Source organism: Cimex lectularius, unplaced genomic scaffold (assembly GCF_000648675.2).
Source record: "Cimex lectularius strain Harlan isolate CLEC.00 unplaced genomic scaffold, Clec_2.1 scaffold73, whole genome shotgun sequence".
Lineage (NCBI taxonomy): Eukaryota > Metazoa > Arthropoda > Insecta > Hemiptera > Cimicidae > Cimex > Cimex lectularius.
Window position 1 is genome coordinate 1649307 of NW_019392632.1, and position 25613 is coordinate 1674919.

Sequence of the window (25613 nt, forward strand, 5' to 3'; positions counted from 1 at the left end):
GAAAGAGAAAATTTGTAACAAGAGTTTATTACAAAAGTGTGTAGTTACACTACTTTATTGTAAATAATATATTATTTTTATATGAAATAAGACCTAACATTATTTAGATAACAATCCTCTGGTTATTACGTTTTCAGGGATTTCAGTATCGTCATCTAATGGCATTTTTTCCTCTTTCACTTTCACAGCTGCTATTTGAGTTAAAGCCTGTAAAAATAAATAAAAATTAGACAACATATTTTATAATTGACTCATATGCCCATCAGGAATGTGAAAATGTTGAAAGTCCACACAAGGGGGGAGGGCTCATGCTACAGTTTTACTTTTCATATAGGCAACTAAAAATTATCAGACCTTAAACGTGTACGGCTCCCAAATGGCTAGATCGGCGAGGGTTTTTTTATTGAGCAAAATATTGCTCCTGATTAACCCTTCCTTCATCAAATTGTAAGACAAACCATGTTGCTGGCTTCCCGCATCTATTTGCGTTTTCCAAAGCTAAAATATAAATATAGATTTACAAAAGAAAAAAAAAATTATGACAACAGATATAATTACATCTATCATGTCCTGTTTCTTGAGTTGTCTGCCTTTTGTAGCGTAGGCTAGGGCACGGTGAACATTACGTATAGCAATTGAATAGCAATTTCTCCTTCGGCCTACAAAATGCTGAAACAAGAATATTTCACAATAAAAAGAATTTAAATTGGAAAAATATTGAAAGTATTTAATAATTTATTATCTACTAATAGCCAATCTGGGATTCGATCCCAACATTGTAATTAGTTGATTTTTGATCAGTTGAATAAAAGTCTGACACCAGATGAAGTAGATGGAAATATCGTAAGAAGAATTAATTAATTTATAAAAATAAAGTCAAATGACTGAACAGTCGTTAGTAAAAAAAAATGTACAACAATGAACAATCATCAGCCAATCTGTATTTTAAACTGGTACTTTTGCAAAAATAACCGTGGTGCATCCAACCCCCTCTTTCTTGCTTCCATCTGTACAAATGGTGAAGCTTTCAGATATCAGATTTAATATTATGATTATACGTAGAAATCATACAATAAACATAAATATGTCTTCAGGTTCATCCAATGCTGATTCAATACATCAATAGGTTGCTTAACACTCCTCGGCAGTTTCAAACTGTATCAATTCCAATCATGATCCTTGACGATGAAGTGATCCCAAAAAGGTGGACATGGATCCATCCGAAATAATTAGAGCATTCTGAGAAAGTTTTTTAACAAGTTGTGGCCTGAAGTAACACAACATCAGCCTGATGGACGCCACTTTGAGCTTGGTTGTGCAAGCCCAAGATCCAGGCGGCCACCACCTGGCGCTGGCCCTCTCTTTATTTTCATTTGATCGTGGTAGGTCCGGGTGGCAAATTGATATGGTGGTGATTTATTTTATCCATTCTACAGAGTTAAAAAAAAATTAATTAAAAAAGAACAATGCTAAAATCACCTTATCGAAAGCTTCCCAAGCCCATGTGTGGTATGAACGGTGAGCAAAATACAATCTGAACAATACCACTGTAAAAATATTTATTGATGGGCCAAGGCAGCCTCTTACCACTTGCTTGCTGTTAGTAAAACCACCAACAGGTTTCGATACAACAGCGTAGCTAGAAAGCCCATAATTTGTGTGGAACCATACTTAAAACTAATAGAATGATCGGCTGAGTCAACAAAAACTACTCCAAGTGTATTTAGCATATATTTGCATGAATAGGCAGGCCAAAATGATCAGAAATGACTAATTTACAGGTTCAATCCTTTAAAGTTAGGCTCTCAAAACAGACAAAACCAGGGATTTTATCACCGATGTAATTTGACATAATCTACTTTCAGGTATTTTTACAGCACACAGTATTTTCCTACATTTCCAATTCTCAATCAAAGTTACCAACTAAACAATTACATTTTAATTAAGACGGATAAGCACAAAATAAAAGAACCTGTATTGTTTGGGATTAATTTTTTGAAAAATAAATTTATAAATTAAAAACAAACCGCAGCCATTTTAAAAATTTTCCTCTTCCTCCAAAATTCGTCGGGCCCTTTTGACCTTACAAAATTGATTACGGTGGTAAAAACCATCTTTAACTTTAGCTTATAACTTAGAAACTGATAACTTTATACAACAAAACGTGTTTTACCAGTATAGTAACCTTTATGATACCTTCTTTACCTAAACACCACCCCTTCTTCACTGGAGTGGACTATACTTAAATTTCGAAAAATTACTATAAAACAAGACAAATTAATTCGCATTATAATAAAATGACAGTCTTTGCTCAAGAAACAATGTAGGAATATTTTTTACAAATTCAACAATATTTTTATAAATTTACCAAAAATAGCAGTAGAATAGTGAAAAATTAAATTTAAGGGAGTCTGGGCAAAACGATGAAAGTTCATTATAAATCAGCAATTGATTAAAAAGATCGCGCCTAAAATACTGTCACAGATTTATTTGATTAAAACCCACATTTCAACACCCAAGACTTGTACATTTAATTAATTACTACAAATACATATCTAAGCAAAGCATAAATACATAAATAAATAAATACTCAATATAATTCTTCTGGAAAGCAATATTATCTCAGGAAATAAACACCCTGTAAGAAAAAAGCTGCTGGGGGACATAATGTAAATTAGACGAATTACGCTTAACATAGAAACCTAAGGTCATAAACTCAAATTACACCAAAACAGTCAAAATAGCCTGCGGCTGTCTAGCAAACTGGTATGACTGTGTTAATATAGATTCAAATGGGGATAAACCATACCAGCCAAATCAAAAATTTTGTCTCCATCAGTCTGTTCCAGGCAGGTGTTATTACCATTACCAAACAAAGATAGCACATACAACGCATTTGTCCACGTCCCATGCACCTATCTTTCAAATAATTAATTTTCTGCAGTTCAGAACAAACCCAAACCAGAGTTTACAAATGATTAAACATGTTTTGCATGCAGTGTGGTTTAACAATCTAGCCAATCAACAATCAAAGAATAAATTTGAACAATTAAGGTGGGAATAATGGAAAATGTTTGAGCACTTTTTTATTGTTATCCACTTAGCCTAAAAAATAGCAAAAAATATAAACTATTCCAATGTAGGTATGTATTACAATTATTCATAATGGTTTTAAGCAAATAATTATACCAGTTCAAAAAAATGACAAAAAGTAAATAATAAAGTTTGTATTTAGGCTTAAAATACACATTATGAATAATAACTGGTGTTGTAACACAGTTTCATCACAAAAAAAATCATTTTTGAAGTTATTTTAATCATTTTTATTTGTATTCATAACCTGGCGACTGTCTCTTAGCTTCATCAATTGTTTTGTACCAATGAGAAGTGCCAGCTTTTTAGCAATGTTGGGAAAGTACACTAAAATATAGCACAGTGGTATGCTCGGAAAGAGGCCGACCCAGGCTTCATCAAGATGGTTGGCGATGGCAACTGCATATAAAAAAGCACAGCGACTTGTCTGCATTCTTTTATCATCTTTTAACATTTCTTGACCAAAAATCTGTAAAAAAAAATATGTATGTATTCAGTGTTACAGAAAGGCTCTGAAATATATATGTTTGTGGATGGAAATTACATTATTTATTGATTTCTTACCTCACCGCTTTTTCCAGTGAAACTTTGTGAAAGTACATTACTAAAAACAGGTCCAGGGCATAGAAGAGTTATGGCTAATTTTGTACCTAATTTTTCCATGCGCAATGATTTAAAATAACCCTGGAAGAAAACATATATTTTATATTTGACACATATAAAGCCGAGCCTGTTGAAAATTGGTTAATTAATTATTTTAATTTTAAGTTTTACAATTGTTTAATATTTTGTTTAATCTTTCACATAACATACATGGAGAAACTTTGAGTGACTTCTTTATGTTAAACATACAAGTAACAAGCCTGTTGTTGGAATGCTCAATTATGTAAGGCTTTTTACAGTCAATGCTAATGTATGTAAAACAATTCTTTAAACATTCCAAGATTTCCAATTCAAAAACTTAAATATTAAATAAACTTAATATATTTTCTGATAATAAAGACCTTAAGTATTATAAAATTACTGTTATTCTACAAAATCACTAATAATCTGGATCACTATAGTCTGGCTGAAAAACAAACAAGCTTTCGACCTATTTAAGATCATTATCAGAGCAAAACGATCTTAAATATTTCTTCAAATAAAGACTTAATAAATTTTCAATAGATGGTTTTAAAGTTCTTTAAAGTCCAAATCAGTCCCTACATTGCCAAGGAACCAACAACATTGTCACAGTGCTTAGCAATGACGGTGTGTAAAGGGTTAAACGAAATATTAAAGAATTGTAAAAATTAAAATGAAATACTATTACTTAATAATTAGTTAACCAATTTCAATCCTTGACCTCAGCCCCACCAATAAGACAATAAATCCTATACAATTTGCAAAGGTTATGTTAAGGTTATAAACATGTTTTTCTATTTTGAATTATACTTTCAAATAAAACTTTGCGTAAAAAGTTATATTTTTTAAACCTTTTTCTAATGCAAATATCTTATGGCTATATCAAACAGAGGTAGGCTCTTTTATTATTCATGATTATTCAGTGAACTCAAAAACTTCCATTTTAGAATTAAATAGAAAAATCCTGGAGGAGTTGGAGCTAAATAAAAAATTGCTGAAGCAGGGGGTGGTCTCATCCTCAAACTCGAATTTACCCATAAATATCGCAGTAAGTAGAAGAATAGAATTGATGCTGGGTGTTGGTATGCGAATCGATGAACTGCAATGGGTCACTTATTGAATAGGTCTCCACCCGCGAATGCCAGTTCAGCATAAGTAGATGATTAAGTTTTTGTACTTTTTAATAATATTATATTTATATTTATTTTACAGCAGACTAGTTTGAGTCCAGACTTACAAGCTTTTAACTCCACTCAGCGGAGTGCTTTCAATCTGGCCAACAGCCAATCATTCGGCTATTACATTCCACAGGATTCATCATTCGGTAATGTGATACTTCCAGTTTTACCAAGATTTGACAAGAAGCAATGAAATTGAAAGAGTTAGAATCATATTTACAAGAGGTTGAGGTGTTTGACAAGCCAAAAATCCATTATGAGCAGTATACGACGACACCGCATTTAACAACTATGGTGCTTCATGCCATACACTCACAGTATGATGACATTGAGGATAAAGTTATCGCAGATTTAGGTTGTGGTTGTGGCATCCTCTCGATTGGTGCTTCCTTATTAGGAGCCGGTTGTTGCATCGGGTTTGAAATTGATGACGATGCAATTGAAATTTTTAACCACAATGTAGAGTATATTGAAGTGCCAAATTGTCACGTGGTGAGATGTGATGTTACCACAGGAATACCAGACAGGTGGAATGATTTTTTTGACACTGTAATAATGAACCCTCCATTTGGGACCAGAAAAAATGGAGTTGACATAGAATTTCTTGAAACAGCAATAAGAATGGGAAAAGTCGTTTACTCAATGCATAAAACATCTACAAGGGAATATATTATTAAGAAATGTAGAACATGGCAGGTAGAATGTGATGTGATTGCAGAACTGAAATTCGACCTTCCTCAGACGTACAAATTCCACAATAAAAAATCAGTTGATGTTCATGTTGATGTAATCAAGTTTACAAGAAATGCTTAAATTAAACATTACAAAATATGTGACTTTTTAATATGAAATTCCTATGTAATATACATTAAATTATTTGAAATTAAAAAAAAAATATTAATACACAAAAACAATTATAGCTGTGAGATTCATACAACTTTTTTGCTTAGAATATTGTTAGAATTGTGTGTTATTGTGCTGGCTTAGCTATGTGTCATCAGAACAGCTGAGAAGACAGTGACAGCAAGAAAAGCGAACTAGGGGAATTCATAATATCAAATTCTCGACTGGTCCTCCTTTTGATTTTTCGTTACGTCAATACATTTCTTTCTTTTCAAATTATGTCTATTCTCCATTTTATTACAATATACATGTCTTATACATAATTATAACAATAAAAAGCAAGTAATTATAGTAATTCCTGTAATACTACCGACTATATGGCAGTCGGTGTTTTAGTTGTCATGATGTTGGCCCCATAAAATTAGTCTATTAAGTTCTAACACGATGAATAGCTCAACAATTTATTCCATTTCAACCAATGCCTAAACCTTTTGGACTGGTGATTAATGCCCTACCGGCTAGATGTGAAATCCACCCAAAATTTGCAAACTCCTCGACCTCCCCTGAATTGACCGCGACTTTTTATTTTTTAACATTCAAGGGTGAAACATCGTTTACTTCTCCCACTAAGTACATGTGTGAAACAGGCCTGAGGAGTCAGACTAAGTGATTACTTTTAATCAGGTTTTAATAGTAATGTGTAATCAAATTTTCAGGGATCACGGTGCTGAGTGGTTAGAGTGTGACTTATTTGCCATGGTAGCGGTTGTGAGCAAAAATCCCAATAGAGACCATTGATTTTTAATTATAGTATGAAAATTGAATTATAAAGTAGTTAGATCCCTCATTTGTAACATCCAATGGTTAGTTGGATGATAAGACCTCCTGTATGACAGCAATTACTTTATTTACTTACTAATCAAATTTTCAGGTACTTGCAATAGAACCCATTAGAAGAACGAGAAGACCTAATAAATGTCTCTGGAAAACATCATTGCTTTATATTAATTATAAATTCTTTTCAATTAATTAAGGCTTTGGTTGAGATAAAAAAAGCCAGTTCATGAGCAGGATTCGAACCCATGACCTTCGGCTAAATACGCCGCTGCTCTACCACTTGAGTTATCCTGACTTCGATCCACTCAGACACCAACATCCCATCTCAACCCCACCTTTTGAATTTATACTCCTTTTTGCCATTTTTTCAAATGTCGTGTAATCTATTTGATTCTCAGCGACAAATCAAAAGGTGGGGTTGAGATGTGAAGTTAAGGTCCGAGTGGATCGAAGTCAGGATAGTTCAAGTGGTAGAGCAGTGGTGTATTTAGTCGAAGGTCATGGGTTCGAATCCTGCTCATGACACTGGCTTTTTTATCTCAACCAAAGCCTTAATTAATTGAAAAGAATTTATTTGGTCAATCGGACCACGAAACCTCATAGATTAATTATAAATAAGTAGATTTCAGCACTTGACCATCTTCAGTGGTTTGTCAAACTTTTCAATGCATACAATGGACATACAAAAATCAATAAAGATATAGAAATGTTGAAGAAAGCAATAAACAACAGACCATGATAATCAGAGACAATTATGTATAGAAATATTTTGAAATACATGAGTTTATATTTACATGGAGAGCATGTTTTGTGGCAGTGTAAGTTGCGGAAAATGGCGCTCCAAAAATTCCAGCAAGACTAGAAGAGACTACAATGTGACCACCACCATTTTTGTCAAAATACTTGACGGCCAGCCTTGAGAGAGAAATCAAGCTGAAGACATTCAGATCAAACATCTCCCTGTCTACTTCTGTCGATATATCTTCCCAAACTGCTCTCTGAGACCGTCCTGCATTATTTACTAGAATGTCCAGCTGAAACAGAACTCTTACTGTTGTAAAACTTCATTTCAACACAATCGGGATGAAAAGAAAATTACACTTTAATTTGGTTATGTATCTTTTCATAAATAACTTTCAGAAACTAGAATAACATGATTTAATACAAGTTTAAAAATTAATGTGTGGTGTTTAGTGACCTTTAGTTAATAATCATTTGGAGATTGTGAGATGCGGTCTGGCATGATGTAGGTTTAGAAAAAATTTTTCTTTATCGTGCCAACATTTTGATCTTAGTAAAGATCAAACGTTAGCATGATAAAGAATACATTTTTCTAAATGTACGTCACACCAGACTGCATCTCACAATCTCCAAATGATCAATAATTAATTTTAATAAGGTACTACTTAGGATAATCAAGGATTTAAATTTTAACTTTGTGCTTACTTTTCCAAAATGATGTGTTGCTCTTAAAAACATTTCTTCATGTTTCTTATAATCCGTTACATCAAAAGGTAAAACAAGAATTTTATTAACAGGTGTTCCAACATCTATAACAAAGAATATTCAAGTATTGTGTTGTTTGCTTTGTGAAACATTGTCTTGATAATACAATGAGAGTAACACTTTTTACAAATACTCATCAAACCATATAACCTACAAGTCACACCAGTTTGAATAGACATTTCTGCAAAATGCCCTTATACTTGGATCAGCATAAAAATCGTGCTTAACCACCTCAGTTTACTTTAAAAGGGAAGCTATGGTTGTGGGGTCACCAATTTCAATGAAATTTTGTTTAATGGATTTCTAGGTTGAAAAATATGGACACTTCTGAGTGCTCCTTGCAGTGGGCTCCAGGAGCCAAGAATAAAATTTTGGGTGTAAAAATGACCAAAAATTGTGTTCACCAAGCTGCTGCTGCTCACAGGTTTCTAAACCAATAGGAATGAAATTTGCGAAGGATGTTAGTAAATTGAAAAATATTAGACAAATGAATATGAGTTTGGCGAAATTAGGTTGAAAGTTAAATGTTAAATATTATATTAATAAATATTAATACACCATCCCTAAATATTGCAGTGTATTCTGGCTCTGCAAAACACTAAAAGTAAATTTCAAAATTTGGAAATTAGACCTCACAACCGTAGCCACCCTTTGTTTAGTTAAAATAAGTGGGCTGTTAAGTTGAGATGTCAGTGATAATGGCAATGTAGCTAATTTGAGAGGAGTGTTGAACTGATAGGAGCTGAAGACAGCACCGAAAACACAAGTGAACTGAAAGTAGCAAGATTACAAAATGCACTTGTAAAGGTACTTAGAACCCATATTTGTTGAATATACATCCAAATTTAGTCCCTTTCAACAATTTCTATAACATTTTTCTTTATTATACAGCAACAAATAAATTAAAAAACCATGGAAAAACTGCACCATGAGAACTTGTCGATAAACATTTTGACCAAAACTAAAATAATATTTTACATTTTCTTGTTCAAATTATTGTTGTTATTTTCATAATTTACCTAAACACCTTTTCTTGACCCTATCCAGGTTACTCGCCGAACGAGCGCTGATGATAAGGCTGGCACCATTTTTTGCGAGCTCAACAGCTAAGAACTCCCCAATACCACTCGATGCCCCTGTAATCCAGACGACCTTATCCTTAAAGTAATCTAGAACATAAAAAATAAGATACAAAAAATTAAAAAGGAAGGGTTTAATTTAAGAAAAATGGCAATACTTGAAAATTAACAATAATATGGGTTAACATTAGGACTAGCATTTTTGGTAATGAATTTCTTCAGTTGTAAGAGCAATAACAATAGTTTATTTAAAACATTAAGCTATAAAATTTAAAAACTGATACAAACTTTACAATGCAAAAATACAATTTTTTTTGTCATATTGATATGTTTAATCACAATTTGTAGAAGTAAATTTCATTGATCAAATCTTATTTTGGTTAAATAGGGCCAACTAAAAACATGGATTAATCAAATCTTGAATTCCAAATCGTAGTCTTTCTACCATCGATGTTCTGGTTGATTTTTTCATTTAGTCCTGTCCTTTATACTCATGTATGTTTCTTGAACATAGCACATTTATAATTTATATTATTAAAATATGATCTGATGAAGTGCAAAAACTGACACAGCACCGAAGATGGCAAGAAAACAAAATGTGCCTGAAAGACCAAAATGATTGAAAAGGACTAACCCTACAAGTTGGAACCCCAAGAGGAAATCATACATGGAAATATCAACAACTGATCCATGATGTCCTGCTCTGCCTATTTTTGTAGGTTTTTTCTACCAGATTCTTTTTAGCATTTCACCAACTTCAGTGGTTGATCTCACACTAGAACCGTCTACATCCGACTATGCCTATGGACTTATTAGTCCAACTTGAGCTCCACATTGGAACAGACTTAACGGTGTTGTGTGTCCGTCAGTAGTGGTTGTTCTGTTTTTGGTGGTATGCATTTGGAATTTTTTTCAATCTTTTGGTTTCTTTAGATATTTTAAAATCAATTTCTTGAGTTAATGAAATTAATTTTTTTGTGTCCATGGCTACACACGCAAAAAAGTGTACTAAAGCCTCGCATACTATGGGACCAGAAATTTGCAAAAAGTGCGAATTCATTTGAAAATGGGCTAACAACCCATACACATGACCATGCCTTCATCCATTATGTCTGTTAGATATATTTCATATAGTTGCGGGAAGTGAACGGACACAAAGAAGTTTGGGTTTTTACTGTGAACTGTCAAAACAAAATGGATGTTATGTATAATTAAGTTGGCTCTAGTGTGTTACGCTCTGGACCGAAATGGTCAAAAAGGGACAGTTTCCGTGGATTGACCTGTCCCCAAATTGAAATAAAAGCCAAAAATAAAAGAAAGATAAATCCAATCCCAAAAAATTTATTTTGAAAAATAGCTATACCCGGATCTAACACCTAATCTACAAGCTAGCCCCGAATTACCCATTATCGAAATTCAATTAGAAACCAAAAAACATTCTGCTATTCACATAAAAATAAAATATTATTCAAAACCAATTAAGACAAAATTAAAAGACCACACATATATGAAAGTTATCTATTTGACCTTAAGTGAATCATTATGAAATCTTCTCTGTTATCCGTCTCAGGAACACCTGAAGTCCCTCAGTACCTCCCCCGTTGCTCCCGCAATAATGAGTCCAGCCTGGAAGGGTCGCTCCAGTCCCCAGCCGAGCCACTGCCCCTCAAATGTCAACCCCAATCTGCATCAACCCTGGGGATGACAAGTATGAGAGGGCTAATTACATTCACTAGATTGAGAATGTTTGTGTGACGATGGGTGGATACATGTTCAAAAATCAGACATAATCGGTTCCAGTGCAAGATCAACTCTGTGCATCCCTATGTATACCTCAACACAGTGTTTCAACAAAATTGCCAAGAAAACAGGAAAATAACAGATCACCCACTGAATCATCAGGTCATCAACTTACTAGTTCATCACTTTGCAGATTTAAACACTTCACTTTTTTTGCATTACGAACAATTCAATTTAAAATACTATCACGCTTATCAGTGCGTTATCTGCAGTATGTTCAACAAAAGTGGATTTTTATTTTTACATATGAACTAAATAGACAAAAATCTCTAATATACTGTTAAAAATAAATATACATATAAAATAAAATATACTGTTGTTGGCTGCTTCTTATCAGAGTGATCCTTCTCCTTTCTAGTTTTGTCTTGGATTTTTATAACTATCAGGTCAAAATAAGCAGCCGGATTAGGTGGATTTAGGACTGTTAAACTATACAAATCTCAAAAAAAGTTATCAGGTCATAAATATTACCAACCATGGACCATACTAAAGTTCTTCAATAAAGTATCACTAATGTCCAAGGATGAATAAGAACCAGTAAAGAATAGAAACCTAAAATATTATTAGCAGATATTTAAACAGTATTCAATACATAGACGAACCTAATTTTCGGCCAGTGTATAATGCCCATAGCAGACCAAGGTCGCAGTCTGTAGCTGACAAAACTATGAAATAAACGAGAATGTATATCACAGCAGACAAGCCGATAATCGTGAAAAAGTCCATTTTATCAATTTATTTACAACACTATATTAAAATTGTGGCAAATTAAAAAAATGTAATGGCCTTTCTTATACTTTAAGCGTGATTACAAATACTATAGGTGTTCCAAGGAAGATAATATCTATAAAAAATGTAATGATAAAACCCCTCCATCAACCTTAATCCTAAATCCTAACATAAAGTCAACAAATCAAGTAGTGTACAGATTCGTCTTTGAACACATGGATATCTGTATATCAATCTTATGTATTAGAATACAATTTTTTAACTTGAGTAAAACTTAAACATTATTTTTAAGTAGTTTGAAAGTGAAGTTTAATTTTTTTATAATTTATAGGCCTATCCCTCTAGTCATTTTGAAAACAATTATCGATAAATTTCACAAATCGTTTTCCCAACAATCGAAAATTATAGTTCGACATTTATTATCAATTTTATCATGTTTAATAAAATTCAAACCTCATTTTAATATTAGATTATGATTTAAATTTATTAGGCCAATTAAAATCTTAGCCTTTAATTAATTTTTTTTTTAAATTTAAATAAAACTACAATCTTTCTAAAGAGGAGGTTTTGTTCTGGTTGTTTGCTTTAATTATTTACTTATTTGAATGAATTGTTCTACGTAGTCATGCTGTCAGATTTAATTAAAGTATTCTGTGGTATTTAAAGTGTAAATTTTTTGTGGAGTTGATCTTGTATGTGTACAAAAATTGTGACAGGTAGTGCGAACAACTTGTTTTATGTTTAAATTAAAATTAATGTTTAACTAGTATAGAGCAAAAACGATCATCTTATAATGATGATTTCGATGGTAAACCTATTTTAATGCCATTGTTGGCTGTTGGGCAGCTTCATAGAAGTTTAAGATAAGCCTACTTTTAAGTCGTCCCGAAAATGCTCTTAAAATATCCCTTTGGTTAGATATATCGAACTAGCCTTAAATTTATTTTAAATAAGCCAAATTTTAACAAGTGAATCAAGTACTGACTTGGTATAAACTCAACTCTGCACATGTACATCATAGACATATGTACAGCATTGAGGCTATCACTTCTCACATCATTTCAGCTTTTGTGAGCTAATTTACAATAAATTACCGGTAGGCCTTGATAATTACCCTCAGCTGAATCAGAATCAGGTAGCCTGGGGTTTTAGACTCAGTTACATCCCGTTCAGCCACCGAGGTCGGGCTCCAAGTACTATCAACAGCTAGGTCATTTCAGCCCCAAATCAATCAGTTCCTAAATCCAAACCCATTCACATTCTCACCCATTCTTAAATACATTTTTTCTTATTTAAATACCACCAGTTTGTTTGGGGGAGTATTCGATATTCCTCCATCACCCTGTACACGCATATAACTAACCTAATTGAGGGTTGATGGGATACTCAATATTCCGTCATTTGCCCTCACGCCACATATTCATGCCAAATACTCTTAACACATGCTAGGGACAGGAAATTATCGGTACTAAATACCATAAAAACAACCCACTTTCCTCTAACAATCGCAACAGGGACCCAGATACCCATTGCTGTGCTCAAGCACAATTCTCATATCGGGTGGCATTCCTATGCGCTCTCTATATGGAGCCAAGGAATTGCACCTTTTAATTAGGTGGAACACATCGAGCAACCTTTGGGGCCAAAGTTCGTGTGCCAACCTTGCATGACTTGTTCTTTATTGGGTGAGGATGACCTTATATGGGTCAGATCCGAGAGCCACCTATTGAGAGAATTCTGTAAATGAAAATATCTCATTTTCTTAAAAACAAATATTTTGTAGTTGTTGAGGAGATTATTGACTCTAGTTTGTATCAATAAATGTCATAAATACAAAAATACTAGCTTTTACCTGGGACCATACTTGTCATAAAACAACTCTGTTTTAATGTACCTTTCTAATGCGATGAATAGCACTAGTACGGATTTGTAATATAATGTCTTGTTTCTCAATTTCCTCTCTTCATTTTACTTTGGTCTATACAAAGCACTATCTTATGATCCCGTCACAGATGGAATTTAAAAAAATCTTATCTGCTATCCATATTAATAGGAATTTACTATCAAAATTTCAGCCCTTTAGATCCAGTGTTTTGGTCTATGCGTTGTCTGTCAGTCACGGAACTGTTTTATGTATATAGATTGGTTTTTCCTTGTATTAATGATGAAAGCTCAAATTCTTCTAAATATTTTGATATGAAATGGATGCAGTCTTGATTAAATCATCTTCCCTCATCTGCAAAGTGTAAAACATTGCCATTTTATCCATCAATTTACATCGATAGGTGCATGGTCGGAAAATGTTTAAAAACAAACTCCACCAAACACAAAGCATGCATCACCTTTTGTTAGTGTATATTTGGTCATTTGGTGTCAGCCAATAGTATGACCTGATGTTACTGTATAGGATTCATTTTTTGTGGTCAAAAAGTCTCCACCTTGTGCTGTGAAAGCAATGAAAGGAAAATGTTTTGCTTTTCAGTCAATTTATGAGGATCCCATTTGCTCAGCTTCCGTGTCTTCCCAAGTTGATGTAAGCTAGAACAAACAGTTTCATCGCTTACTTTGAACGCTCTGGCAATCCCCTGCCATGTTTGACACATGAAGTGCTGTTGCATGAAGCTCACCTCAATTCATCATCATTCAAGACCGAATTAAACCGTGGTTCTTCTTCAATCACATCATAACCAAAAGCAAACTTTTGGAACCACTTTTGATGATGAACCAACAGCTTGATCCTTTCCGATCATCCTTGTCATTTTCTTGCTGATTATCTCATGCATATGCATTTTGTTATTCTCTTTAAGATCCTATTAAACAGACTCCTGGAATTGCACGGATCAGCCTCTGAAGATGGTGGTTGGAATGAGCAGACCAGTCGATCTTCTCATTTTATAGGCTACTGTTTCTGTTTTAGTCACCGAAGACTATGCCTCTGGTTCTTCTTGGCAGAGTCGGTAGGCTTCTTTAGATTTCCCAATTTTTAAAAATTTAAGATGACCAATGTAATAGCACAGGGAAGTATCTTAGGATTTTTTTGTCTATTCTACTTTTTTTTTCTAATTTGTTTCTTCCCCGTTGTGTCGTGGACAATACATTTTTCATAATTATTAATTAAAAAGCTGTAGCAGCTTCAAAACCATTACCGCTATTGTGGCAAATACGAGTCGGACATCCTAACCACTTAGCCACCGTATTAATAGATTAATGCCATTATAGAAAATTTAAGGGTGGTTGTTTGAGAATTTTTTCTATTTTCCCTTCTTTTTTTATTTATTTAGACCATATTTTGTACTTATACAAGATGTTTTACCTTCTTTTGGTGCTAATATTAATGATATATTTTGTATTTCAGATGCTTGTGATGAATTTAAACAGAGACCATTAGCACCATGTTACAACGACTTAAGCAATTAGTCTCTCAACACAAGCATGTTATTGTTGGTGGGACGGTAATAGTCAGCAGTGCCTTCTTTGCGATCAGATTTGCACAAAAAAGGCTCCTGGAATGGCAAGACAACAGAACGAAAGAATACATTACGAGGTTAGCAAAAGAGCAACATTTTACAAGCACAGAAAAAACTTGCCATCAAATCATAGCCTCACTGGGAGAGTCGTTAAAAATTAATGTGGATAAATTACTAGACGCTGAAAAATTATTGTCCAAACTTAGAAGTGGAACCGGTAACAAATTTGAGTTGTGGAGTGAACTGAAAATAACAGTTTTTACACATCTCTGCACACTTTTGTATTCTAGTTTGATGTTGGTCATCCTTTTAAAAATTCAACTCAGTATACTCAGTGGATACTTGTTTACTGAAAATGTCGATGTTTTGCCGCTGAATTTTCAAGAAGACTATTTAAGCCTTTGCCAACACTTCTTAGAAACAGGCATCCCTGAGCTGACTTCTGTCATCAAGAAAAATGTGACTATCGTGCTTAGAGACGTTTCTCTCAAGAAGGAAATGACTTTGCAAGATGTTGAACAAATATTCTGGTCTATTGAAACTAGTCTCTCATATGATGAGATGGATCCGATAAGGAACTCTGCGGCCTATCTGCTGCCCCAGGTGAAAACCAACTGGATATCCCAAGCCGGCTTATCCGACGAAATCACAGAAGATACTTATGAGCTGTTAGAGTCTGACGAAGCCATTTCTGTCGCTTATTCTTGTATCAAGAAAGCGTTTTCAAATATAGTCGATCAAATTGCAGGCCATTTCAATACGGCTGATGTGAATATTACAAAATCCGTATTGCCGATGGCAAAGATCGTACCGATTATTCATACTTTATTCAAAACTGGGGGGAATGATGATTGCATTACACAATTTCTATTAATGGATAAAATCAACATGCTCGGTGCCAACATTTATCAAGCTTTTTCAAACAAACAACTGCATTAAGTTGTAAATATAATGAAAATTCTGAACAATATTTATAGGTATATAGTATTTAAAAAAAATTCATTAAGTTGAATTGTTTAAAGGCAATAATAGTGATACAACTTTTGTATGGATAATTACAATAACACTTTAAAAACAAACTACTTTAAATGTCATTAGTTAAAATTGAAAAAATCTTTTTAAAACAATGTTTAATATAGCATTTTTTCTTTTACATTGAAACTTAAAAACCTCTAGTAAACAATTACCAGAAATTTTAAACTGTGATAATTTAATATTTATATATTAGCATATTTGTACATGTTTACAGAGCACCTTGCTTAATTGTTTTGATAAGAGTTTTGTAGTCTATCTGCCAAAAATTCCATTGTATAGCAGAAATGTTTGTTTGTACATACATATGTAATTGGAAATATATTTCAGTAAAAACACTTGATGATTTGCATTTTATCCCGTCTAATCCTAATCTTTGCATGAAGCAAGTAATTGCAGAAAAATTACGATTGCTATGAGTCTGACTAGAAATACATACTATTAATATTATTTATATTCATTCTTTAATCACTTCCATAATAAAATTTTTGGAAGTAAAAGTTTCTACCAGATAACCAGAAAAATTTGGGCGGATTTTTATTTATTGCTTCAGTACCGTTAATCACTTATTTACATAAGAGGATTAAGGGGTTTACATCATGTAATAAAGAATTATGTCAGTTCATTAAGAAAAAATGTTTAACTGTAAATTATAAAATACGGTTTTATTCATGTGTGCTTTTGGTTGACTTTAAGCTCAGAACTAGGGTGGTTGAGGTATCTCATAAAATTTGTACTGCATTCATGTGTTGAAACAATAAATCGTGATAAAGTGAGTGCATGGACCAAAAGTGGTATGAAAAGTTTTCTTCGAGGAATGAGATGGTTGAAGATGAACCACAGTCAAGTAGATATTTGTTTTGAAACACAATGAATTGATGGAATCTATGGAACTTGCATAACCATGCCAGTGATTGACCTAATTGATGAAACCATTCGCTTTAGCTTACATCCATTTGGTAAGTCATGGAAGCTGAGTATATGGTTTCTCATAGTCACCGCCAGTAACAAGCTTCTGTATTTAAACATTTGCCTTTCAAAACCTTCATGGTACAGTCAAGATGTTTTACAGGATCCATTTTTCAACGCACGTGACCAATCCTACAACCAACAACTGTCTTACCATTGGCATAACCAAATGACTGTCCCATTTTGCAAACTGAATATTCACCCACAAAATATGATAGTGTTAGGTGTTCATTTGTAAACTACCTTTGGTGGCTGTGCCTGTCGATGTAAAACGATGGATAAAATGGCAATAGTTCACACTTTGCAGATGAGTGAAGACGATTTAATCTAGAGTGCATCCATTTTATACCATCAAAAGGTGACAAATTGTGATTGGTAAAGTACTTTTTAAACCACACTAGTGTCAGTGTGCTCATTTATTGTTTCATTACAGAAGTGCAAATTTTATAAGCTGCCTTGTCTGCCATAGAACTGAACCAAAATTCATCTGACTAAGCACGCATGGGTTTTGAGGCCATGAGAAAGATGTAATTTGGTCATTACCAATCATTTTGATTTGCCTATCCTCGCTATTTTTATTTTTTTAGAGTGCAAGAAAAATCATTTGCACTTAAAACTTTCATCTGTGTGTCTACACTATACTACTTGAGATTTTCCAGGAAGATTTTTGGTCTTAAGGTGTGTCAACTGACATTAACAGTTCTAACTTGTTGAAGTTACTTGATTCTTGATCTCAACAGTGGTATATTGTTGATTAAGGAGTACATGTAAAATGATAAAACAATCATCTTTCTGAGCTTGGACACAATGGTGACCTGACCCATGCTTTCTTGAGTGACCTCCAGTAACTTGGTAGGGCTACTAGGCCCATGGTCTAGTCTGTTTTACACAACTGTTAGGCTCAAACAACGGTCTTTCTAGCCCCTAACACAAGCTAATCATACATTCGTATCATTCTGGTTGATAAAGAATTAACCATTATCAAATTGCTGTCGTCCTAATTTTAAAGAATAGTGTGGTAATGACATTGCATTTATCTAATACATCATTTGAGTTAAACATATGAATTAGTTAATATGTAAACAAAATGTCAAAAAAGTCCTTTAAAAAGACTAAGACAAAAGTCAATGTAAAATTTCTTTATAAAATTCATTGTATTTCTTTATAATTTGACAATGATATTTTTGATGAGTAAGGAAGAAATCAAATTTGCTGTTTTAAAACCTTCTCATTAAAACAAAATCGTCACTAGAGTTGTTGGTCCTAGGTAAAAAAAAAAAAAAAAAAAATTGTATAAGATCAACTAAATTCATGGTGAAATTGAAATGCATTTTGATTTTTTCTTTTAATATGTACATCAATTGAATAATTAATTACATCATGTGTTTTTTTTTAAATCAGGTTAAATGTATTTTAATTATGCTATTACGTATGTACTTATATTACATAATTAATTTGCAAAATATTAGAAAAAAGTTTAATAAATAAACCTTTAAAACAAATTGGAATACCAAGATGCCTTTATTGAATCAATGATCAGTAGGAAGTAATTGGACCTTTAGATAAATGAGCAGGACATTATATAATTTTTTTTGTTTTTAATAAAGGTCACTGTGTTTTATACATTTCTAATGAATTTATTTGATATAAACTAATAATTTATGTTTATACCATACAAATGAAAGTTAACGACATGACATGTATTAAAAATATAATAAATAACGTACAAAACTAGCGAAAGTATTTTTTTATCCTTTTTTCCCCCTATTTGATTGTACAAAAGATCTATTAATTTATTTTGCATTAAATATTTGCCTGAAATATAGTCAGTTAAATTAACAAAACCGTTATAATTACAAATCAAAAGTTGAAGAGGTATTTAAAATATGATGTTAACAGTACACTTTTCCATCCTCAACCAAAATCAAAAGGGAATTTTACAAAATGAATTTAAAAGACTTAAGCAATTTTCCAAGTGACAGAATTGCCACACACTTTTGACCTCAGCTTCTTTGTTCTCCTCCTTTCGACATCTTTAACCAATCTACGAATTCGTCCAACATCACCGGCCCTAAAAATAAATAAAACCAATTGAAAAAAACACATGTATGTAAAAACGATATACAACTTGATTACATTAATATTAAATAGTAAATATAAAACAAAGTTACTTACAAGCCCCATCCACATCGTAATTACTCAAGTCTATATTGATTGTACGAGAAAATTCTAGAATATTACACCACTGGTCTTTGTTTATTACTTTGTACTTAGAATGATCTAGAAACGAACTAAATGAACTAAATAAGCTCCAGTGTTTTCCAAGAAGTAACTGAAGCATCGCTTTCGCGGTTTCCATATCCATGCTCCTCTGATCTTTATCCTAAAAAATTATAAAAATAAATAAATAGAATAGTGTCAGCAATGATTATCATTGGACTTTTGTCAAAGTAAAAATTTCACACTGTTTATCGAGATATTTGCAATACACAATGCATCCTTTATACTTCAAGTTTATGTTTTTCTCATGCAACAACAAAGCTGAGTGTGTGCACAACTTTAGCAACTTAAAATATAAGTTTTGTGAGTTTAAACTTACTCTAGCAAAATCATAAGCGTATCTGTATATACTTTTAAACGTAGTTTGATCATTTAACAATGATCTGAGGTAATCCAGTTTTGTTTGTATTTTCAAAATAGTATCACACCTAACATAAAAAAAATAAATAAATAAAAATAAATTATTATTAACCAATAATAATGCTAAAACAATTTCTGCCTTACTGAATATCAGATAAGCCTTTGAGCCATTCCTGCATAGTAAAAAATCCCATTTGACGTGCATTCATTTTCCATGCTAGGACCAACATTACAACATTTTCTGGTTCAACACCAATATCTTCACAAAACTTTTCCATACCTTCTGGCCCTGAAATTTTAAATTAGTTAACTACCGAAGTACGGTTGTATTAAATAATATTAATAAATTGTAATACCTAATAGTTCAGGGTCATCTGGAGAAGTGTATTCTCTGAACCATGCTAAGCATCTTTTCTGACTGAAAGATGAATTATCTTCAGATTTGGAAAACCTTCGCCCACTGAAACAATAAAATGCAATAAAACCAAACTTGAAAATGAGCTGGCTAATTGAACTTTCTTTATATTAGCCATAAAACTATGAGAAGTAAACAGACTGAATTACATTGTCATCTGACCTGGGAGGTTTATTTTTAGGTTTAACTCGCAAATGCCAACAGAAGGGAAGAGCTATGCCAAAAATTAAACCCATTGAAATGTTCCTCAAGACGGGTTACTTGATTGTTAAAACACATACAAGATATTACTGCATCTTTGAAACTGAAATTATCAAGTCAGTATAACTGACCATAGGGTTTACATAACTGTTTTTCTTTTAATCACAAATAGTTTTTTAAAAATAGAATTTTCTCAGACAATCAACATCATTATATAAATATCCGTTAATTAAATGAATATATTATAATTTGTGTTTTGTGAAAAAAAATCAACAATGGTTGAAATATATTTGCATTTGTTAATAAAAGAACAGATCTTTCATTCTTTTATCATAACAGTTAATGTTATAATTTAATGTAGTGTTTGATGTTGTTTTTTGTTTAAAAATATAATTTTTTGATTAATGAGAATGACTAATATTTAATTGATATAAGACCAAGTAACTCTGTACGTTGTGCTACAAAAGAGAAAACAAAAAGTACAACAGGCTAATTTTATCTAAACTTGATCCTCTACTTTTTCTCTCTCCCAAGATTATAAAGGAAATAATNATATATATTAATAAGATGATTCCAACATATAGAGTTTGGTAGTAAAAATGACAAATGGTTAAATTTTACATCCTCATAAGGATGACATTACAAACAATATTATGTTTAAGTTGATTGGTAAGAAATAAATTATCTTTTCCACAATATTATGTTATATTATATTTAATGGTGCAATATTGTACTGAGGTTTGCCATGAAAATTTGTAACTTAATACGTCCTTTTTATGATCTTATGTTTGTCCATAGTCATACAAGCTTTATACACTTAATCGCTTCCTACCCATTCCTTATTACTACCTCCTTGCTGTTTTGGTGTGTCAAATGCGTTTAGGTTTTCTTGTCATCTCTAATCTTCCTGATGATTCAGAATGATCGGAGAAAGATCAAGCTGCAGGTTCTTCATCCGGAAGAGGATATCTCACAAATTTTTGGATGTAATTATGTATTAACCGTAAAAATTTTTGCTCTACTTATTATTAAATTAGAGGGTAAAAGGGAAATTGTATAACTTTCCAGAATATCCACAGGTTTTTTAGTTCTCTGCTTTATTTGTTTAGATGTAGCAAAAGCTTTTGATAGGGTCTGGCATCCAGGCATACTTTATAACCTTAAAAGCTTCCTACCCACTCCTTATTACGTTATCCTGAAATTCTATCTATGCAACCAATGTTTCCGATTCAAGCAATTCAAGTCAAACAGATTCAAGCCAGTGTCCCACAAGGGAGCATTCTTGGTCCCATCCTTTATATCATTTATACTGATGACCTACCTATACACCCTAATACAATTTACCACCTATGGGGATGATAACGCAATTTTGTCCTCTAACTCGAATCCTATCCAAGCAACCTTCAACATCCAAGAACACTTTGAGCTTATTGAAGATCGGTGCAAAAAGTGGAGGACAAAACTGAATAAAGAAAAATAGAATCACATTGAAAAAATAGTCTTGTCCTCCACTATACATTAACAACAAAGAGATACCAATTTCCATGCAAGACAGAAACTCTGGACTATACCTGGACGGCAGACTGAAAAAGACAGTCCGGAAGACTTGGACAACTTTGAAAACTATTTGGACCAAAATCCATCTTGACCATCAACCCTGAACTGACCTTATACAAGACTTTACTTTGACTACTTTGGACATATGGAGTAGAACTGTGGGGTTCCCTGCCAAGCCATCCATCATCCAATTCAGCTTGAGAACAGTTTACATTGGTGGTTTTTAACGTTTTTTTTAATGTTACGTACACAATATAATTTGTTACTTATGTACCTATGTACTTTGTACTACAGTGTTAACCAACAAAGAAATAAGTCTTGTAATATGTGTGTTGTAATTGTGTTCCTCCTCTTCAAGAGACCATATATTCAAGCTACAAAAAAATTCACTCAAATTACGCAACTAGATACAAAGGAGTTACTGTGGTCTAAGAACAATGCTCTTATTAGTGGTCCAACCTCTTACAATATATGACATACAATTGTACAATATAAAAGGACTCTATTAGATATGTACTTTTTACTCCATTCAACCCTCAATTGAAGCTAATTGATCAATGCTTATATTAGTAATACTGAATAATTGGTGCCTAACCTTTTTTAGTACTACAAAATCCACATATGTTGTTGTGTTATGTGATGTATGGTTGTTACAATGCCACCCACCCAAATAATTACTAAGAAATAAATTCATTGGATGTTTTCAACCTCTTGTGATGCTATATACAAACACTTTATGGTTGTTAATTCAGTGACTATCAACATGTTTACCACCAGAATAATGGTTATGGAAGAAAACACTTCATGAGAGTTAGACTGCAAGACAAAAGACCATCACCTCCTTCCAAGCCAGATCAAGACAGAAAACAAGTTTTACATTATGAGGGGAATATTTCAATCATTGTGCTGCCTCTTTTCTGTCCTGTTTATGCCGATAGAAAGTTATAATAAGACTATTTTTTTTACTTTATAATATTACATAAACGTAAGGTGGTTAATACAACACTTATGTACTTTGCACTCCACCGTTAACAAACAGACCACAATTTCATGCATATAGATACGAACACTGATGAGGAACTATATAAGCATACAAAGGACATTACTGGACTTAAGAACAATTCTCACGTCCTGGTGCCTTTAACCTTTTGTATGCAGTAAATATACTAAAGGGATGGTACTACTACCTAAGTAGATGTCTATAAATTTCATTGTTAACCAACAGACTATATGTTGAAGTTATTACATACAATCATCCACATGACTCAGAAGAATGGGCATGAGGCTTTTTACCTATTACGATGCAATAATGTAAATATTTGATGTTACTGACTTATGTTTTTTCTTGTCGGGATGCTGTGTGTAAGAGTCATTAGTCATTTTTTGTTGTCAGAATATTGTTTGTTATGCAATTAAGAAAGAAATTATGAAAATATTAAGAACTTGATACTAGATTACTGCTTATACCAAGTGCCTTTAACCTCTCATCTTGCAATATACAAACAATTATGGTTGTTACTTCGAGACTTATTTACTTAATACTACACGGTACAACAATAAACTGTGTAATGAACATTAGCCAGTTAATTTTTTAAAAATAGAATATTGTTTGTTAGGTAATTAAGAAAGAGATTATGAAAAGATCCTGCCTTTAACCTCTTGTGATGCAGTAAAGGTTGTTAAAGTACCTAAGTGATATACACTCACTGTTAACCAGAAGACTATTTGTTCAAGCTAATAAATACATTCACCCAACATGAGACAGGTTATTAAGTAAACAAATATGAAGTCATTGCTGTGCTCAAGAAGAATGTGCATATATGGTTTTTTTATGTACCTATTATAATACAATTGCAAAAATATTTTATGCGTGTCTTATATTATTGCAGTCCGGATGCTGTTATAAACTGTGTAATGAACATTAGACTTTTTTTTTTAAATAGAATATTGTTTGTTAGGCAACTAAGACGCAAGAGAAAAAGAAGATATTAAAGAACTAGATGATAAATCAATGCTAACACAAGGTATCTTCAAACTCTTGTCAAGCAATATACAAAAACTTATGGTTGTTACTTCAGACCTATCTACTTCATACTACATGGTAAACACAGTACCAATCGGCCACAGGCATGATGGTTAAAGAGATGACACTTCATGACAGTCAGATTGGAAGATAAAGTCATTCACCTTCCTAGTCAGATCGAGACAGAAAACAAGTTATACACACTGAGCTGAATCGTTTGACCGGATTACTGTACTGCCAACTGTCTTTTCTTTTATGCCGATGACTAGCAACTAAGGACATTGCTACATTTAAGAACAATTCTCACACCCTGCCTTTAACCTCTTTTGATGCAGTAAATACACTAAAAGGTTGTCAATGCATTACGTCAGTAGTATACACTCCATTTTTAACAAGCAGACCTTATGTTCAAGCTAATAAAATACATTCAATATAACCAAGAGACGAGTAACTATATAAACAAAATGAAGGTTATTGCTGCACTTAAGAAGAATGTGCATATATGTGGTTTTTTACCTATTATGATGCAATAATGTAATATTTGATATTACTGATTTTTCCTGTTGGGATGCTGCTATAAACTGTGTGTAAGGATCATAAGCCATGAATTTTTTTTTATTGTTAGGCAATTAAGAGAGATTATGAACTAATTAAAGAACAACCTGAGGAGGGATGATAAATAAATTACCTTGGTCCCATGTTCCGAAGCCGCTTGCTGAAATGCCTTTCGTCTTCGTCCGGTCCCATTTCTGCGGAGAGACAGTTTGAACGACGTTTGGGTCGTGGCATTTCACAGGAAAACCCTGCCTAGTTTATCCTTTATCATCCTACAAAGGAGCGATATCAGTAAAATCCAACCAGAAGAGTGTCAACGAGAATAGCAATTACAATTAACGATTCGCTAAGCCGAGACAGAAAAAATTAACATATTTTACGGGTTGATATTATCAAACAGGCCGCAAAACTTATCGGCCACGATGTAAAAAAACGCATCCCTTTATTGATTAACGCTTCACACTTACTATATTATTTCTGAAGAGGTCATATTCATCTGAAGGATAATCAGATGAATAATCCTTTCAAAAATCGTTAATATCGTGTTGAGGGATTGTTTATTCGGCTGGGTGCTTTTCAGATGTCGTCCGTCACTTTCAATCTTTCGAAGGTCTTAACATTTAACAAGTTCTGAGGTCTGAGAGTTTTCCGGTCCCCTTAACAAGCGAGGGGGATCTGGAAGGATATTCGGGAGGAAAACCGAAGAAAGAAGGAAACACCAGACCGAAGGCGCTAGACGCAGTGTTGTCAGGTTGGACTGGAGAACTTTTTCCCCTCGAGGGGCGTCGATTTAACCGGACATTTCATCCCACAACGCTAAAATAATATTATTTAATAATAATAAAAAAGAAAGTGAGAAAGAGAGAGAAAATAAGGCAAATCGTCTGTTCTGAAAGTAGTCTGGAGTTTAAGAAGAGAGGAAAATGAAAAACAAAAATGTTGTGAGAATGTATGAATGAGATTGACATATGGATAAGCGTTAAAAAAAAAAAACAAAAAAAAACATAATGAGTGATGAATATGAAATACTTCAGACTAAATCCTTCAATTAAAAAAAACTCTCAA

General features: G+C 32.9%; 5 protein-coding genes across 8 annotated transcripts; 2 read left to right on the forward strand and 3 right to left on the reverse strand.

The window, feature by feature from the left end:
* Nucleotides 1-11: 11 nt before the first annotated feature.
* Nucleotides 12-2194, reverse strand: LOC106662789 (39S ribosomal protein L20, mitochondrial). The gene is made up of 4 exons (XM_014387122.2): nucleotides 2028-2194; nucleotides 559-669; nucleotides 355-498; nucleotides 12-207 (listed from the first exon to the last, which is right to left on the reverse strand). The coding sequence occupies exons 1-4, from the start codon at nucleotides 2112-2114 to the stop codon at nucleotides 100-102; spliced, it is 450 nt and encodes a 149-aa protein (XP_014242608.1). The 5' UTR covers nucleotides 2115-2194; the 3' UTR covers nucleotides 12-99.
* Nucleotides 2195-3079: 885 nt separating this feature from the next.
* LOC106662854 (dehydrogenase/reductase SDR family member 7) lies at nucleotides 3080-11871 on the reverse strand. Its single transcript, XM_014387260.2, has 6 exons — nucleotides 11563-11871; nucleotides 9101-9250; nucleotides 8022-8125; nucleotides 7370-7609; nucleotides 3658-3777; nucleotides 3080-3562 (listed from the first exon to the last, which is right to left on the reverse strand). The coding sequence occupies exons 1-6, from the start codon at nucleotides 11684-11686 to the stop codon at nucleotides 3314-3316; spliced, it is 987 nt and encodes a 328-aa protein (XP_014242746.1). The 5' UTR covers nucleotides 11687-11871; the 3' UTR covers nucleotides 3080-3313.
* On the forward strand, nucleotides 4467-5726 carry LOC106662855 (methyltransferase-like protein 5). Of its 2 annotated transcripts, none has more exons than XM_014387262.2 (3): nucleotides 4467-4609; nucleotides 4665-4872; nucleotides 4930-5726. In XM_014387262.2, exon 3 carries the CDS (start codon nucleotides 5085-5087, stop codon nucleotides 5706-5708), a length of 624 nt encoding a protein of 207 aa, XP_014242748.1. In that variant the 5' UTR covers nucleotides 4467-4609; nucleotides 4665-4872; nucleotides 4930-5084; the 3' UTR covers nucleotides 5709-5726. The 2 variants fall into 2 exon arrangements, with proteins under 2 accessions (XP_014242748.1, XP_014242747.1); XM_014387261.2 differs by having other exon boundaries at nucleotides 4469-4609; nucleotides 4665-4765.
* A 384-nt stretch (nucleotides 11872-12255) lies between the features above and the next one.
* LOC106662794 (peroxisomal biogenesis factor 3) lies at nucleotides 12256-16526 on the forward strand. The gene is made up of 2 exons (XM_014387130.2): nucleotides 12256-12405; nucleotides 15045-16526. Exon 2 carries the CDS (start codon nucleotides 15082-15084, stop codon nucleotides 16093-16095), a length of 1014 nt encoding a protein of 337 aa, XP_014242616.1. The 5' UTR covers nucleotides 12256-12405; nucleotides 15045-15081; the 3' UTR covers nucleotides 16096-16526.
* A 2133-nt stretch (nucleotides 16527-18659) lies between these two features.
* Nucleotides 18660-25517, reverse strand: LOC106662795 (DCN1-like protein 4). 3 transcript variants are annotated; one of them, XM_014387131.2, is made up of 7 exons: nucleotides 25016-25517; nucleotides 24682-24820; nucleotides 20154-20257; nucleotides 19942-20086; nucleotides 19757-19865; nucleotides 19333-19540; nucleotides 18660-19228 (listed from the first exon to the last, which is right to left on the reverse strand). In XM_014387131.2, the coding sequence occupies exons 2-7, from the start codon at nucleotides 24780-24782 to the stop codon at nucleotides 19161-19163; spliced, it is 735 nt and encodes a 244-aa protein (XP_014242617.1). In that variant the 5' UTR covers nucleotides 24783-24820; nucleotides 25016-25517; the 3' UTR covers nucleotides 18660-19160. The 3 variants fall into 3 exon arrangements, with proteins under 3 accessions (XP_014242617.1, XP_014242618.1, XP_014242619.1); XM_014387132.2 differs by having other exon boundaries at nucleotides 24882-25501; XM_014387133.2 differs by lacking the exons at nucleotides 24682-24820; nucleotides 25016-25517 and adding an exon at nucleotides 20317-20364.
* Nucleotides 25518-25613: the final 96 nt, after the last annotated feature.